This window comes from Fundulus heteroclitus, chromosome 6 (assembly GCF_011125445.2).
Source record: "Fundulus heteroclitus isolate FHET01 chromosome 6, MU-UCD_Fhet_4.1, whole genome shotgun sequence".
In the NCBI taxonomy this organism is placed as follows: Eukaryota; Metazoa; Chordata; class Actinopteri; order Cyprinodontiformes; family Fundulidae; genus Fundulus; species Fundulus heteroclitus.
Window position 1 is genome coordinate 11,269,107 of NC_046366.1, and position 18,107 is coordinate 11,287,213.

Sequence of the window (18,107 nt, forward strand, 5' to 3'; positions counted from 1 at the left end):
TGAAGGTACTTGGGGATGTCACGCTGGGAGGAGACACCCCAAATTTGCTTAAATCCCTAATGGTCAGGGAACATCTTGGGATTCCCCAGTTTGAAAACAAGACAGTCTGGGTTTCCTGCCTGGGCCTGTTTCTTGATCTTGGATTAGTAGAGGACAGTGGATGGAAGAATGGATTCCACTAGACAGCACAACAGTCATTCATCAGGGTAGAATATGACATGCACGACATGAATCTTATGTGCAGTAAACTTTAATTGTGTTATTATACTGTAAGTCCAGCTTGTATTCCTTTTTATACAATAAACTAATCAATTAGCCCACTTTTGCTGCCTAAACTTTACAGTGTTGTGGGAGTTTGCTTCATCATTTGCCTGACATGTTTGTTGCAAATTATATTTTATGGTATTTCAGAACAAAATAACTTTCATCGTTGGCTTTTACATTAATTGCGATGTCATTGTTATACTTAGCAGCAACACTGTTGTATCAAAGCTGTAGTTTCTAATAACAATGCTAATAATGTATACTTTAGAGGACAGCTGTGTGGGGTATCCTGGGGTTCATTGTGGGTGGCACACTCAAATCTGTGTGTATATTTCATTTTTTTTTTTTTTTACTTGAAAATTCTAGACAACTGCACCAGCTTGACATTGTAACTGTAAAGGGGAACTATGGCTTACCTCCATGTACTTCCACTTGAGAAAATCTGTAAATGGATTCCTGAAAGTAAGTGAAAACACATGACAACACCTTCTACAGCTGTGATGATTCAGCCCCAAAAACATGCAGGTTTTTATACATCGCAGAGGGACAGCAGCTCGTCTCATGTGCAGTTCAGTAAGCGATGTTCATCTGTCTGTGCCGATATGTAAACTTTCCTCTCTCTTATTTCCCCCCCCTCGAGCTGCTCCTCATGATACATGAAGTACCAGTGCCAGACCTGGAGCGGAGGCAAATGCCAACCTGCTCGCTCCTCCAAATGTCAAATCTGACAGGCAGAGACATGCAGCAGCCATCGCCACTGGGCTGTTGCAGAGACACACACACACACACACACACACAACTCGAGCAGTCCTCAGTGTCTCATGAAACGAGAGCAGGTGAAGTGGCTGAAAACAAGTGATGGGCTTCTGTTTGGCAAAAGAAGAAAAGAGTTCAGTCTTGCAACTTGCAAAAACACAAGTCTATAAAGGCTCACCGGGAACTTGTGAGATCAGATTTATTTTAACACGAAAACTAACACCTCTTTCATCCAGGTTAAATTGTTGGGAAGCCTGGGATCAAGCAATATGCTTGTAGGGATTTTAAAATTGGAAGTTCCAGCACATGTCCACTAGAGGGAGCTATATGCAAAGTAACAAATAAACTATGGGAGCTCCTTTTCTAAAGTGAGCTGTATTTTTACTTCGGTTGAACTCAATCTTCTTGCCATACATTGAAATTTCACAGTTTTGTTGTTTTTTTTTAACTGAGTCAAAACGCTGAATTTTATTTAATCAGCGGGTAGGTTTTAAAGGCATATTTTTTAATGTTCAAAGTTGATATAGACGAAACATCTTTAACCTTGATGGGTTTGAAAGTTTGTCGTTTAGCAGATGCTGTTCAGACTTGCATCACAGAACACATATGGCACACTTCCTTATTTAAACCTTGTTAGCCTGCATCTTTAGTCCTTCATGGATCTGATGTGAAGAGAAGAACCACCATTAGCTTAAAAGCAGCCCTGACTGGCACTAAACATTACAAACTGTAGCAGGGTTGTAAACAACTGTTCTTTAATAGAGCAGTTAGTACAAATCTTCCTGTGAGGACAACACTGAAGGTGGAAATATTTGAGATTAAAGCAGACAGGAGGGGCAGCAGATAATCTCAGGTAAGAGAATCTGCAAAAAGACAAATGTTCAAGCACTCCTAAAAGATGGCCTTTTTTGGAAGAGTGGCAAGAACAAAGACGTCACAAAAGTGGAAGCCGGTTCGTTAGAAGCCGTGCAGGGGCCACAGCAGACATGTAACTGAGGGCCGTCTGCTCTGTCATACTGCAGGGTCCAGTTTTGTTCCATTTTTTCTTCTTTTTTTTTCATGACCTTTTTAGCATCTTGTGGTCTGCTTTCAGGTTGAACTACCTTGGAAGGCCAAACCTGGACATGTTGGGAGTTGCTTTGAACGTCCTCGTCTAATTTTCCCTACAGCTGATTTCAGATTTATTAAAGACCTGTCAAAATCTTTTAGCAGACGCATAAACTAGAACAGCCTTCTTTCTGAAGGCCTCAGACAGCCTGTCAATCTCATCGCAGTGTCTCTCTGTCTGGAGCACACCAAACTAAATATTTAAGGTTTATGCAGGTCAAAACGGTGTTGAGTAATGTTCTTATGAAGTGTTAGTGACGTATTTGCCTCTATGTGATTTTAGCTACTTTAGGTGGGAATATATTTAAGGTGTCTTTAGGTATTCCTCTCCAGAGATGTTGTATTTTGATTACACTTATCAAGGTTAGAACTGGTGATTTATAGTAGTTGAAATTTCCAGTATTGAAAAGATGTCTACAAAATATGCATGTAGGTTTAAAAAAAAAAAAAACATACACACACACAAGCCTTAATTCAATGTATTTATTTTTCACATGACTCTGCACTACAAATAAGATAAAAAAACATAATTTGCAACGTGTGTCAAACCATTGTAGCAGAACCGCTACAAGAGCAAGCTTAAAAGAACCAATCACTGTGAAAGACACAATTTACCATAGATGTAATGGTTTATAACACCTTAATTATCACCATCAGGTTTATTTTCCTGCATACATAGTTGAACCAACTCTGTTCCAGTTAACTGGGCCATTTCTGCTGCTGGATTTAAACCCTTAAAAAAAACATGAAAAAGAGTTTACTGTGAGCATTCTGGTTTATTGAAGGCACATCAGTTTAGAAGTGAACATAAGTTGTGTTTCACACATACATTCCTCGTCACTGAGCGGTCGTCCTCGGACTAAGTTTGTTTGTAAGACGCATTAGGGCGGCTTAATCTGACGTGGACACGATTTCTTCAGTAAGGCAGCGACGTTAATACCTTCCCCTAAGGACAAGATCACATGAAACACTTTAATATGTGAGTTACCTTTTTTTAAAAAGCACCCTTATTTTAGTTAAAAACAAACAAAATCATAAATAACATTTCATAAATAGACAAAACACGATAGACCGTCAGATTTGTTTCAGACTGTCCACTACTAATGTACGATGCATCACATTTCACAGCACTAAATTAGCCTAAGAGTTACAGTACGATTTTCCAGTGTATCTCAACTGCTTGTGACAGCTAATCTGAAGAGTGTTTATGTCGTAAAAAAAAAAAAAAAACTTTGCTGGCCCGCTGGCTGGAAGAAGGCGACAAGGAAGACAAATTTGGCTGTTTGGATGTTTCTGGTTATAAGGAAACGTTTAGTGGCAGCTAACGCAGAACCAGCAGTCGCTCTTAATAACCAGCTACAATCAAACAAGTGTTGAGCAGCTGATTACAGGCCGGATACCTGAATAAAACGGCTCACTAATACCAGATCTTTAAAAAAAAAAAAAAAGTGGTGTCAAATTTAGTGGGTGTTCATTGCTGCAACCTGCCTGTCCAGTTCTGAATAACTACACATGTCTAAATAAATGTGATTATCACTGGAAAGTTCATTTCAGTCATTCTTTATCAAACGTGAGTCTCTCATTCATTACATAGATTCATTACACACAGAGGGATATTCTTCACGCATGTATTTCTGATCTTCACAATATACTGGCGTACGGCTTTGAAAACCCAAACTTCAGTTTCTCAAGACATTTGAACATTTCATAAGACCGACAAAAACATTACAGAAATGTAATTCGTGGCTGCTGACTTGACGGCGGTCCGGCTGAAAGTCACCAACACCATCCACAGGCAGGGTGAGCCATAGCAAGTTCATGGAAGCTGCCCGTTCACACGGTGTCGTACGTGGTGATAAAAAGATGAGTGGAAGGAAAACGTGTGAGAAAAAAAAAAAGGTGCAGAAGAAATGAGGATAACTGAAGCAATGCGCATTCAAAGGTTTGTGGAAGAATCACAAGGCGAGGAGCTAGTCAGAGCTTCACCAGCCACCGGATCCAGACGCCTCCAGCAGACGGCTACAGCTGCCACTACTGAACCAGAGACTTTACCTGGGCTGAAGGAGAAAAGGGACTGGGTTTTTGCTCAACGGGTCGCCTTCTCATAGCCGTGGGTTTTAATTAGCTAAGTCACATTCATCTTCATCAACTGAAACACATGCCTCAAATGAATCCCTCTGCGCTAGCAGGAGACGGTTACCGCATCGTTTATCGTGATGAGCAAAAACTAAAAAAAAAAATACACATTGGGGAAAAGATTCTTCATGTTTACAATTACCGGCACTGAAGATCTTTGCCAACTCCAACACTTTGCTGGTTAAGATCATCCCCATGTGGTGGTAAGCCCACTTACTCTAATTAAACTAGCCTGAATGATAATGCAATCATATTATGTTTACTGTGTGCAACAGGTCTACGGGCAAATACAGGGATTCATTCTCAGCCTGAGGTTTTGCTGTCCCAACATATCCCACTAAACATTCCTATTAATCTGAAGCCCGTTATGCCAGTCCCTACTCTCAGAGGCAGACTTTTCATTTGAATGTATTTACTATGATGCTCTAATTTCACCGTCAATGTCAGACATGACTTTGTTGTAAGTGGAATAACCGACATGTTGTTTTAGCAGCGGTAAAAAGTTTTTGTGCAAACACTGTGAAACCACGGTGTTTCTGAGGTTATCCTACAGTGGGAATGTCATAGGCGCTCTTTTCAACTGCTGAGCTGTTAAATTCAGAGTGGACACAAGTGGATCCTCCTCTTTCAGTGCACCGGGATTTAAAATGGAAATTTAGCAGACGATCGGAGGAAGTGTTACAATTCCCTTGGTTTCACAAACCACTGCAGCTTACGAAAGGCTCAGTAGTCATATTATCTTCATTTAGCTTCAAACTCTTAAGAAGACTGCGCAGTACTGCCTTTCACTGACTCTGAACACGATGTCTCTTTTGCACTTCAGGCCCCTCCGAGTCCTTCATGCATTCCGCCAGGAAGTCACGACACCTGCGTGTGTACTGCTCGGGAAAATCCCGGAAATGGCAGACGTGGGCACTGGAGGCAAAATCCCAGCTGTGCACGGCGACGCCCTTCTGTGTCAGCGTCTCCATAAAAAGCTCAATGTCCCTGTGGCGGATCACCTGGTCCGCCGTGGAGTACAGCAGCAGGTGAGGCCAGGCGGGCGGCCGGTCTCCCACGGCGTCGTAGTGGTTTTTGTGGATGAACCTGGTCACCGGGTACAGCACGATGCGCAGGAGGAAAACGCTCACCGCAAAAAGCGTCAGAAGGACGTACTTCAACAGGGGGCTTATTCTGGGCCCCAGGGTGGCGGTGAGGGCGCGGAGGGCGCCGCGGACGTTGCCGCTGCCCGGCGCGCTGTCCACCACCGCCCCGACCACGCGCAGCGAGCTGAACTGCTTGTCGCTGTGCAGCAACTCGGCGACGTAGCGGTAGAGCATGAAGCCGCCGTTGCTGAAGACGTGGAAGAAGACGGGGCTGTTCTCCACCTCGTAGTCGTACAGGATCTCCAGCAGCTTGAGGGCAGTGCCGCTCAGCTCCTTGTAGCCAAACGTCTCGGAGATGAAGACGGTCTTCAGAGGGGCGGTGTAGCGGATGGTGACGCAGCCCTGGGACCGGGAGGAGAGCAGAACAAGAATGCGGTTGATTTCTAGGGTATGATGTCTCTGACATCATACCCTTTAGCTATGATGTCAGAGACGTTTCTGTAAAGTCGACCAAACTAACTCTGGGTATAGTTTTTCACCAACTGAACAACACGTCTTGTTACTGTTGGAATTTTGCTGTGAACCTTTAATTAATCAGGGCAAAAATTATACAGTAATAAAACAAGTTTGTACACACAGGTGACCCCAGTGACATAAGGTGGATACATATCATTTCTTTTGAGAAGGTTTGTTTTGATTTCTCTCATTTTCCCCCCTCTTTACTTTTAAAGGTGTTGGCTTGTATTCTTCAGTGCCGCACCAAAACACTTGATTTTTTTTGTTCAGTAGACCAGAGCGGACTGGAACGGCCAAATTATAAGTCCAGCCATTACAAAAACCAGACGGTGTGTTTTATTGAGATGATTTTTAATTCCTCGTTTTTTTTTTATGTCTTTGCAGAGCTGCCTCATAAACTACAACTTTCCCCTGACAGATATACTACTTGTAATAATTTAATGAGTTTATCCCTACAGGTTGCTCTCCCGTGCATGCACCTGTCGCGGCACCACCAGTACCATCAGCTTCACCCTCATTCCAGTCATCACCAAAAGGAAGAGGTGAGCAGCTGAGCAGTCAGAGAGATAAACTGACAATAACTATTTTTTACAGTGACAGAAGCTGAACAAAAGCACTTAGTCGTTCACAAAGAGCTGAACCGTAGCCAATCAAATGGCAAAATTCAAACGAATAGACAGGTTTGCCCCATTTAAAGTTCAGATGATGATGATCATCATCATCAGACTTGTACACATACGGTTGAACGTTGTTAAAATCTACCAAAAGTATACAGCATAATATAACATGTTCAGCGATGCAGGCTGATCAGATGGATTCTTGTCTCTGATGTGATGTCAAGAGTACCAACTTTTTTTTTTTTCTTTTTTTTTTTCATGCAGGGCTCTTTCTTTTTTCTCTTCTTTTTTCTTTTTTTTGTAAGTACTCTAGGAAACCCTGCAGTGGAAACCCAAACTTCCATGTTTTTTTTCTGTTTTTTGCAAGTAATAATAATTAATATTATTAAATAAATAAATAAATGATGTAATATATAAAATAATTATTCATTTATTTATTTTAATTTGTGGGCAGCATCTTTGCTAGAATGGCTCCCAAAACGCTGTGGTTTGTTTGCCTGGTGGTTCTGACCTTGTCGTTGTAGATGGAGCTGTACTTGGAGAGGTGCTTGTCCTTGCAGCCAGCCCAGCCCAGCAGGATCACAACCGGCTCCTTTGTCCCCTGCCAGTGTCTCTCTGCAAAACAAGACGGACACAACAGAGCAGCGCAGTCAGCCCCGGCCGGTAAACCCCCGCAGACTGCTGGACGGAGCCGCTGCGCCCGCTTACACACAGGAGGGGGGGTGTACGTTTCTTCTGCATTATGAAACCGCGCTCACCTGACGTGCCCGCATCTGGAAACACAATATTGTAGTCAATTTCATCGGCAGCCATTTCTGAAAGCTTTCCTGCCTCCTAACGTTCGCTCATTTAGACGTTGTACGCTATTTAAAAAAAGAAAACAGGCTCGCGTGGATTAAGTCTTTACGTCTGTATTTAAATAATGACCCTAGTAAAAACATTCACTGTATGGACCGTAATCTGGGTTGCAACCCTTCCCTTCCCACCGACCGGAAGTCTTCTTCTTCGTTTTATCCTCATACCGGAAGAGCGCCTCCTAGTGAGCGGCAGACGGTCAGTATGTAACGTCTATGTTCAGCAAAGCTCAGGACGTCGCTTTACGCCACAGGTGTCAAACTCAAGGCCCGCGGGCCAAATCTGGCCCTTCAAGGTAAATTATCCGGCCCTCGAGAGCCAAAAAAAAAGGCATATATCCTTTTATAGTGTATAAAGTGGCTAAAACTGTGCCTCCTGTAAGTGTAACTCACCCCAATATAATTTTTTTTTGCTGATAACCTGTATAAACTGGGCCTAAGAGTGCTACTTTTATGTTACTGTGCGTTTTTTATACTACTGTGAACTGGAATGAAATTATGAAATGAAAAGTATCATCTCTACACATGCAAGCGGCCCTTTTAATGACTTCATGATGCCAAAGTGGCCCCATATAGAAATTAGTTTGACACCTCTGCTTTACGCCTACAGAGCGCTGTTAAACTACATTACCACTGAGCTATATAATACACTAGAGTGCTGATTTTGCCGAAAAACTGAAGTCACTGGCCGCCATCTTGCTACTCCCTACTCTCACAGAATCCCATAGGATTTGGTTGCAACAACAAGCAGTTTTCTGGCTGTGTGAAAACGTTTCACAGATAATTCTACAGTCAGTGTGTGTACTAACACTATCAACTACTAGGAAATTAGGTGCTGAAATATTTTATGTTATTCATATTACATTTATATATATATATGTATATATAAGTATGTGTATATGTATATATGTATACACATATGTAAATGTTTTTGTATATTGCTATTTATATATTTATAAATGTTATATATATATATATATATATATATATATATATATATATATATATATATATATATTTAAATGAATAAAATGCAAAATATTTGAGCACATGACTTTCTCAGTGCTTCATAGTTTTACAACATAACATAAAAGTATATGGCATTTGACATTTTAAAAGTTTAAGCCCCCCCCTGAACATGAGAAAATCCTCATTATTCGATGCTGTAGCACACATATTCCCTAGTTACTGGGGGAAAATAGGGAGTACCAAAATGGCGGCCGGTGGCTTCAAAGCGACTCGTTCTAACAGCGGGCTATTAGCACTGCAGTTTATATTATAGCTCAGTGTACATTACCCATTATTTCACTCTCATGGGACAAAGCTGGTGATTCTTGTATACAAAATAACACAATAACGTGTGACAGAATAATTTTTAATTACCAACAGAAACAAGATGTACAAAATCAGTATTGTGGTAACCAGATACATTTTGTTTGACAAATGAGGACTTGTTCTTTTTTTTTTATTAGGTGTGGTTTGGTGAATAGAGAAAGAGCAGAAGGAAATACAAACTGTTGATCCAAACAACCACCACATGCTGGCCAACGTTGGTCTATTTTACCCGCTTAAAGAAAGATTTTTTTTTTTTTTTTACAAAAATCCAATCCACAGCTGACAAAAAAATAGAACTATCAACCTCATCGTGTGTGAGATAAAATGACAGATCTGATGTATTAAAAAAAACCCCAAAAAAATAACAACAGTGCTACATCTTCCCCGCCCACACCATTTCCATCTTCTGGATATGAGCCTTGGATGATTTGGAGAAGGTGCTTTTCACCACATTGAGAGGCGCTGCTTTGCCACTGAGATAGATCTTATTGATACAGGTGGGGAGCCAGGACTCCTTCGATTCTTCCTCAACTCTTTCCACCCCGGCTTCTTCCTTTTTGATGAGGGCGCACGAGTAGGCAAAGATGTATCCCGTCATATAGGCGTCAAACCCCGCCCGATGTGATCCTGCGTCGGCCTTCTTCTTCGCCTGAGCGTTGGACTCTGCAGGATGGACACCAGCGCCTTCTTCTGAGCTTCTTTCACCACTTTTGCTTGTTGTTGCAGAGTCTGCGGCGTCCGTTTTCTCCTCGCTCTCTCCGTTCTCCCCGTTGTCGCTTTTCATCTTCTGCCCTTCGTCTATCTGATGATGGTTTCCATCCGTTTCCATTTGAGGCACACTCTCAGAGCCAGATTTCTCATGTGCCTCCTGTTGGTCATCTGCTGCTTCTTCCTTATCCACGTCCATATTTGGCATTTTCTTCTGTGGGGCGCCATCGACGGCGGAGCAGTCCTCCGCTGTATCTGATCCACCCTTTTTCTCTCTCTTTCTCTTCCGCTTTTTCCTTTTTTCCTCCTTGCATTTCTCATCCTGCAGGATGATCAGGTCTGTGTCATGGGATAGTGGACACTTGTTGCCGTTTGGACACCAGCCGAAAGCCTGACGGGTGGAAAAAAAAAAGTCACGCGAGAGCTGCATTATTAAAACTCATGGATAACATTACAACTTGAAAGGCGCACACAAGAAGAACACCCCTGGCCTGAACTTTTAAACACTAACATGATAAAAGACAAAATTTTAGTTTTTCAAAGGATTCGGAGTATGTCTCTACCTTCTTGCTAATCTACAAACGGAAGTTTTTGCCCATTTCTATCCAAATAGTTTTAACTCAAATTATATGGAGAGCATCTTAAAGAGTTTAGCGAAAGCTTCTGAATTACATTTTGTCTGAACTTTAACTGAGCCATTCCAAAACGTGAATACGCCTTGATCTGCCACTGCTTCGTAGCCGTGGCTGCATGTTTGGGCGGTGGTTCTGCTGGAAGATGAACCTCTGCCTACATCTCAAGTTTTTTTTAAGCTTCTTTAGTTTTTTTTGTTTTTTTTCCAGGATTACCCTGTCCATCCATCATCCTTTCAAGTTTAATCACTTCCATCTGAAGAAAAGCACCAGCACAGCATCATCCGTCTATCGTCGTGCTTTACAGTGGATGTGCAGTGTTAAGTTATTTGCAAGTAATACGTTTGATTTTGGTCTCGTCTTGCCAGAAAAACTTCTTATGTGCTCGACGTTGAATAGGCCATTGTACCACAAAAATACGACTTTTCTTATTTTACATCTGAATGGAACCAAGCGTGTTCTGATGTAAAACAGACCCAAGTCAAGATCTGGGGGAATTTGTAGGCATAAAACCGTTCTTTGAAATGAACGGTGACTTAAAGTCGATGAGACTTACTGAAAAGCGCTGGCAGATGTCCGTCTGTCCCTCCAAGAACGCTACGGCCGGACACTCTCTGTAGTCAATGTATGTGGACAGGTGACCCGCGTACTGACAGAATTCTACGTGGATGTGAGGTCCCGGTGAAGCGGAGGTGACGCTGCGGCTGTTTTCCAGCTTGCTGACCATTTGAAAAAGGAAGAGAAAACACAATTAGGCTGAACTGAAAATGTTGTTCAGGCCTACGGTTAACCTGAGTCTTAGATGCAGAGGGTCACCGTGTTATCGCCAACAGCTGAAGCTCCCCTGCACAAGCTATACAGTAAAATGGAAAACAGACTGGTGGAGCATGACACAACCCTGAGCTTACCATTTCTTGTAAGCGTACTCCAGATATGAGGCAGTCAGCCGGAGCTCAAACTCTGTCACGTATTTGGTGTCGTAGATGCCAGCGGGAAACATCTCGGACAGGTCGGCTGTGAAGGTGGCCAGCCGCTCAGGGAGGTGAGCATAAAAACTCTAGAGAAGAAAAAGACCATTAAAAAAATTATATATTTTAGCAATCTGCAAACAGGTGTACCGACCAGAAGCTAAGAGTAGATAAACATACACGATGATGGGCGTGTTTTAATATCACAACGGAGAATTAAGAATCTGTTTCAATAAACGTGTGACTTTTCAGCCAGTCGCTTGTCTTTTTTAATGGGGACAAAAATATTTGGAGATGATCCAGTCTGTATAATCTGATTGAATTTGACTTTGGAAAGTGTTTTGAGATGACATGTTTCATGAATTGGTGCAATATAAACAAAATAACGCAGACGCAGGCGCCGCTTTTTGTACCTGGTAAAGGAAGACCATGTCGATGAGGCCGTTGTGCAGCACCAGGGGCTTCCTGGCGCGCAGCAGCTCAGTAAACAAAGCTCGGATGTTGACCCCACGATCATCTGCACCTCCCTTGCAGACAGGAAACAGAGCAACAGGACACATCAAACTACATCTGATACAGGACGGCTGTTCCAGGAGCCGAGCCGGCCGGGTTCAGACGGGGTAAGGACAGAGGCAGCCGCATGCAGGCGTCGTCACCTTATTATTGCCCTTGCAATAAGGGATCCCACTGCTGTACTGCTTGTTAAAGTCAAATCCGTGCTGCACCAGGAACTGGACCGACTGGGGCTCTATGATGTACTCCTCTGAACACAGTAGGGTGAGATTATACACTTGGACGAGGTACGAGTCTGGAGGCTGAAAGAGAAAAACAAAAAACAAAAAAACTCACAGCCAGAACGCTCTGTCTGCAATAGACCTCTGGAGCAGCCACTGAGCATACAGTCTGACTGGGATTCTTCATTTCTAAATTCAAACATGCTGGAGGCTGCATAAAACCTAAGATTGGGGCAGAGGTTCACCTCCCAGCTGGACAAAGACCCTAAACATACGGCCAGAGCTATGACGATTTAACCATGTTGATCCAACGTATATCTACGTGCTTTGGCGGCCTAGTCAAAGTCCAGATAAAATCCCATTTGATAACACATTGAATGTAACTCCTATACCGTTTTTATTTGTTAAAAAAAATTGAAAACCATGTAACATTTGGCTTTTAATTCATAATTACTACTTCCTGTTGGTCTGTGATTTGTTGCTGTAACAAGGTCAAGGCCTATTCATGCTTGAAATGCACCGACACTGTGCTTGGTCATACATTGTATCTGGTAAATGTGCTACCTTGTGGTCCAGCTTCTTGTAACACCCAAGTCCCAAGGAAATGATGGAGCGGGAGCGAGCAGCGTGACATATTGCTTTGTATCTATCCTCTATGGATCTGAAACAAGAGAAGCAGCCCTGTTCAGAAACCAGAGGCTGTGTGTTTGATCGATTTCATGATGATCGGGTGGTAGTGTGATGTTTAAACTCACTCGGCCAGCAGGGCCTTTCTGTTTCCCAGACCACTCAGCTCCTGCAGCAACACAGAGTCTGTTAATTTTGATGTTTTTTTTTGTTGTTGTTTTTTTTTTCAACTGAGCCCACACAGAGCAAAACCTACCGTGTCAAGCGCAATGAAGGATGATGTTTGAATGGCAACCACCAATGCTGGCCAAAGCTCCTTGAAATTATTACTCTGGACATCAATTACAGGAACTATCGTCGATGATGACATATTTGCTCTAAATTGTGTAGCTTAAAACGTGCTCCTAAAAGTTCCCACCGGCTACATGGATGTTTTCCCGGTAGCCTCATCAATTGTTGCCGGGGTCGTTTTAAGCGATTAATTGTACGTCGTTTGCAGCTAAATAATAGCTTTGTGTTTCTGTTGTAAAGTCACAGATAAATCTCCACTAGGTTCTTCTCTCAAAATGCTCAGCTAGCGTTGACTCAACCGTAAACATGTCAGCATGCATCCCAGGTTTTGGACAAAAGTCGTGGACGGTGGTTGAAATTTCGCGTGACAGCAAATAAGATAAAAGTTGTAAAAGTCTTAAAGAAAATACCGGGAATATTTTCGTAAAAATATTTCTTTACATTTTAAATCAATTATTATTTTTTAAATTTCACATCAATTGCTGTGTTTATTTTTATTCGCGGTTCCTTCCAGTCAGGCATTTTTGACGACACCCGTGAAAACTACGTCGTTGGACTTAAACGCCGATGGACCGTGCGCCATTTTGGCTCAAACAAACTCTTTTACTATTTTTACCCCTAAATAAAGTGCTTTAAATGGGCTACAGTGGATTTGTACACCAACGGGTTGACGGCTATCATTACATATAAAAACTGGCTCACATTTAATCTGAACACCTTTATTTTTCCCCACGTCTTCATTTTGGAAAAGCTGTGAGCCAAAAGCCATGGTTTAAAAAAAAAAAAACACCCCAGCCGAGCCAACTAAGCGCTTGCTTAATTTTGTTTGTTTTATTTTTTTCTCCACTGTGTGTGTGATGGGGGGCTGCTCCGCTCCAAACTGCTCCAATTCCACCAGCATAGGCAAACAGCTGTTCAGGTTCCCCAAAGACCCGCTGCGGAAGAAGAAATGGGTGGTAAACTGCAGACGTGACTTTGAGCCCACTCCCCACTCCAGACTCTGTCAGGTAAGAAGTCTCGCGGTCCCTGGACCTTTAACGACTTTATAGGGCTGTCGCTAAAACGGCTGACTCAGGACAGTGCATCAGATATTTAATTGAAAGCCCTTTTTTTATTTGCATTCGCTGTTTTGGTTTTTTAGTTGTATGCATGTAGCTGGGTCGTTACATCGACAACTGGCATGTTTATAGGCTGTTTGTTGTTTCTTTCAAGGATCACTTTGAGGAAAGCCAGTTTGAAGAAATAGCCAGATCCCCAGCTGGTGGTAAAAAGCTGAAGCCCAACGCCATTCCCACCCTGTTCAATGTGGGGGAGCCTCCCTTCCCTGCGGTCACCTCTCCATACATCCTGCTGCCACTGAAACCCGAACCAGGTATTTCTCTCTGCCCCTGACTTATAGCTCCCTACTTATTTTAGAATGGTCTGTTTTTTTTTTTATGACATTGTATTTAAATGTTGTCTCACATCCTTATCCTTCAGAGCTCCTACATAGTTGTGGGCCTTGTACAGCTCTGAGTTCAGCGGATCAAGATGTTTTGATTAATCTCTACTTGTGATAAGCAGAGGCAGCGTTTTCACATGTGAATGGGGGGAAAAAAACTTGCCTCCAAGGTTTAAGAAAGGAAGCGTAATGCATATTTAGCAGTTCTGTGTCTGACAGAAGCCCAGTTTGCATATTAAATTGAGTATTCTTAAGAAAATGTAAGGTTGTAATCTAGAAGCCAAACTGTGATCACCCTTTTTGACAATAAACCATAAAAAAGAACAAAAGTGATGTCTCTTACAGCACTATATAATGTTTAAAGATGTGTATCTGTTGTTTTACTCCTTCCACTCGAGTTCCAGAGCGAGTAACCACGGCTGCCTCAGAGACGAAGCTGCCTCCCGAGCCTTTACGCAGCCGCTCTGCTGGGTTGATGATGGCTGTGTAATTGTTGCTGGATTACTGCACTGCCGCTTCACTTGGACATTTTCTTGTGGTTTCTAGTGGAAAGGGATCTAAACCTCGGGGACCACGGCTATGCCAGACGCAACCCCCTGTCTGGCCTCGAAGAAGAGGATGGAGCCTCTGAAGATCAACACCCTTGCATGCAGTGTCAGCTTCTTAAGAAAAAGCTGGAGCAGGAGATGCAGCACACGGCAAGACTGCAACGGGAGGTAGGAGAGCTGTTTTGCTTGATTTATTATTTTATTTTTTTAATTGCAAGACATCCTTTGTTCTGTTTTTTTTTTTTTTTTTTTTTTTTTTTTTTTTTTTTTTGTTAAAGGCTGAGAACTGAACTGACACGTTCCTTTTGTCTTTTGGCAGGCGGAAGAGATGAAGAAACGTCTGTATCGGCTCGACCGCATAGAGAAGGGCCTTCAGAACTTTCTGTACGAGGATCAGATCAGAGCTCTGTCCCTCACCAAGCGCTCCCGCCGGGCCGTCTGGTCCCCGGAGACGATCCTGAAAGCCCGGAAGATCCGCTGTGCTGTCGGAACCAAAGGCTACGAGCACCTGAGGGAGATCGGCTACCCCCTGCCCTCGTATAGGACTTTGTGCAATCGCTTGGAGACTAAGATCATGGTGACCACCGACATGAGCTGCGAGGAGCTGGCAGAGCTGGGCCTGGGGCTGATGGCTCCATGTCAAAGCCCCACAGAAGGAGTTCGGGACAATGACGAGGAAGAACTGATGGGAGTTTTGTCCTGATCCAAGTTATCGACGGTGATTGTGAACTTTTTAGACCGTTCGAGATTCCTAAAAGTTTAGCGGCACTGGTATTTAATTTTTCCAGCCTGAATGTCACCTGGCTGCAGTTGCTTTACACGCCACCGGATGATGCGCTCGCTAGATGCTGGTGATTCCCGCTGTGGTGCCGGCATGTTGTGGTAGCCTGAAGACAGGAGGAGCATGTGGCCTGTGCGGCTCCTTCAAATGCATGATATAAATATGAGTGATGTTCAGAAAAGCATTTGCACAACGCCTTGTGAACTCGCTGCTTGTTTTTAATCTCAGTTGTCACCCAGCTGAGTTTTTCACTGGCTCTGTTCTATACATAAAATAAAATGGTGGATTTGGTCTTATTGAATATAATGAGAGCAGATAAACAAACACTAACCTCAGCCGACTCCTCTCGATGCAGAGGAGCAGTGGCTCTGATCTGAGCCTCCCAGATGGTCGAGCTCCTCACCCGCTGCCCAGCCCCCTCTAGGCTGGGCAATTCTAGGCAGGAGTAGTTTCTCAATAATATGGGGGGGTTGACATTTAAATGTCTGGTTTTCTGTAGCCTGGTTGCCCCGTAGAAGATGAAAGCAGAGGCTTGAGGGAGTTTATAAGTGTTTAAAATAGATCTGAGGATGAGGCTGGAGCAGGATGTGAAAGCAAATGTAGCCCAACCAGGGCCAGGTAAGAAGCAATGCAGCTAATGCTAACCTGTCCAGCTTAGTATAAAGTGACCAGATTTCTCAAATAAAAACGGAGACATCTTCTGCTTAGTTTGTTAGTGGGGGATTGGGCGGGGGTTCTACTCTTCTATTTGCAATGTTTTTTTTTTTTTTGTTTGGTTGTTTTTATATATACACTGCTTTGCAACTTTTTTGAGAGATATTTGCAGATTAACTGAGCAGTTTTATATTAGAGTAATGAGAGAGACGGATGTGAGAAAGGAAGCAGAGCAGTTCAGGAGTGAGCAAAGGGTAGGTGAGCAAATATGGGGAGAGAGAAAACTGGGTGAAACAGACCAGGTAACGGACCTAAAGAGACATTGTTCATTTAAACATTTTTAGTTTTAGTCCACTCTTGTCTAATTACTTGCGGCATGGGTTTGTTGAATCGTGTTGTGATTTTTACCAACCAAATTATAGCGCACCTTGGAAATGAAAACACTTGGATAATTTTGGTATGTTGTAAAATACAGTCTACAAACGTAAAATATTTTGTACTGAATAAAAAAAAATAGACAAAAGTAAGCCTTTTATTGATGGTTGAACGGATGCGGAACAGAAATAGGAAAGTTCCGTAAGTCGCATTAAAACAATTACAATGGATTTCGAATACAGGAACGATGAAATAACTTGAATCTTTTTTACAAAATGAAATGATTCAATAAAATAATAAATTAGCAGAGAGCTTAACCTCCCCATTGGTAGACCCAGAGTAATGGTCTTGCCCCCCACAGTCACAGTGTGGATGGAGGGGCTGCCTGTTCAGAGCAGAATGGATCACAGTCTGATCACCCACTTAATTTCCACGATCCTGCAATATGACCGACTAAAATGACTGTTTCGATCGAGTGAACCTTGTTCGTGTAATTAAAAAACAGCTCAGAGTGGACGAAGAAACCACTGACAGATGCAGAGAGCAGGAATTCTCAAAGTATTTGACTTATACCTCCCACAATAGACGGGGAGAAAAGATAAACAGCAGCTCAGAAAATGTTTGCCAATCTCTTAACGTAGTTGAGAAAAGGTAATGCACTGATTTTACATAGATGAGATGAAATATCCTACATGAAATACAGAAAGCTCTATGAGAGATTTCCAGAGCACGGAAGAAAGCATGGACACAAACATGGTGCTTGTGTGTGAGGTGAGGGGCCCCAAAAGGACAGGGTGGTCCCGGGCCTGGCTGCACTGATCCGTCCATCGATCTAGTGTGAAAAGAAGAAACGTTAATGCCAGAAACTCTTACAGCATAGCAGATCTTCTCAGAGCTTAGCCCTGGTCATGTTTGAAATGACATCGCAATGCATCACCAGCACTATTCTTCTGTACACAGACATAAAACCGCTGTTGTGCCAGCCCTCGCATGATGCACTTCCTTTTACCCAACATGGACTTTGAGCAAATCCCTCATGTGCCAGATTAGATGTTTGCTCTGCAGGTAAGTCAGTCTGAGGTATAAAAGTGATGCTGGGAGGAAAAAAAGTTACATTTTACCAACAAGTCTGACTAGACTAATGTTTAGTCGTCGGTGGTGCTGCTCAGTAACCACGTAAAACATCTGTGTCCAGAGATGTTCGTGTGAGCACATAAACGGAGAGCAAAAACGTAGCTAAACATGTTAGCAATCAACCAGAAAGCGCGGGCTCAACAGAAACTGGACCTGACCACTGTAAGAGCTGACGCCTCAGGACGGCACCAAGATGCCAATCCAAACCGTCTCTGCCCATCTGGAGCATCTCTTGAGCGTTTTCAGCAATTAAATGTTGGGTCTAAAGAAACGATTTGACAGAGAATTCATTCAGACCCCAGAAAAGATGTGATGCAGTTTTCAAAAACAGTGGTGACACGGCTAAATATATTGGCTACCTAGCTTCATTTTTCATAATTTTAAATGCAACTTTATGTGCACGGCAGTTCAATATGTGGAGGACTGGCGCGCAGTCAGGGGAGTAGCTAATCTCTGCCACCCAACAAAAAATGTAAGGCTGACTTACTAAAGTATACCCTCCTCAAAAGAACCTCCCTGCAAATTTCTCTGAACGCTTAGCCTT

General features: G+C 42.8%; 3 protein-coding genes across 3 annotated transcripts; 1 reads left to right on the forward strand and 2 right to left on the reverse strand.

The window, feature by feature from the left end:
- Nucleotides 1–2,883: 2,883 nt before the first annotated feature.
- On the reverse strand, nucleotides 2,884–7,495 carry tmem53 (transmembrane protein 53). The gene is made up of 3 exons (XM_012877309.3): nucleotides 7,240–7,495; nucleotides 6,993–7,096; nucleotides 2,884–5,750 (listed from the first exon to the last, which is right to left on the reverse strand). Exons 1-3 carry the CDS (start codon nucleotides 7,292–7,294, stop codon nucleotides 5,049–5,051), a joined length of 861 nt encoding a protein of 286 aa, XP_012732763.2. The 5' UTR covers nucleotides 7,295–7,495; the 3' UTR covers nucleotides 2,884–5,048.
- Nucleotides 7,496–8,804: 1,309 nt separating this feature from the next.
- On the reverse strand, nucleotides 8,805–12,970 carry toe1 (target of EGR1, exonuclease). Its single transcript, XM_012877307.3, has 8 exons — nucleotides 12,596–12,970; nucleotides 12,468–12,508; nucleotides 12,277–12,373; nucleotides 11,635–11,793; nucleotides 11,392–11,505; nucleotides 10,919–11,067; nucleotides 10,567–10,729; nucleotides 8,805–9,769 (listed from the first exon to the last, which is right to left on the reverse strand). The coding sequence occupies exons 1-8, from the start codon at nucleotides 12,707–12,709 to the stop codon at nucleotides 9,044–9,046; spliced, it is 1,563 nt and encodes a 520-aa protein (XP_012732761.2). The 5' UTR covers nucleotides 12,710–12,970; the 3' UTR covers nucleotides 8,805–9,043.
- Nucleotides 12,971–13,169: 199 nt separating this feature from the next.
- On the forward strand, nucleotides 13,170–16,558 carry si:ch73-382f3.1 (THAP and Tnp_P_element domain-containing protein). Its single transcript, XM_012877308.3, has 4 exons — nucleotides 13,170–13,637; nucleotides 13,843–14,002; nucleotides 14,618–14,787; nucleotides 14,939–16,558. Exons 1-4 carry the CDS (start codon nucleotides 13,488–13,490, stop codon nucleotides 15,320–15,322), a joined length of 864 nt encoding a protein of 287 aa, XP_012732762.2. The 5' UTR covers nucleotides 13,170–13,487; the 3' UTR covers nucleotides 15,323–16,558.
- The last annotated feature ends 1,549 nt before the right edge of the window (nucleotides 16,559–18,107 follow it).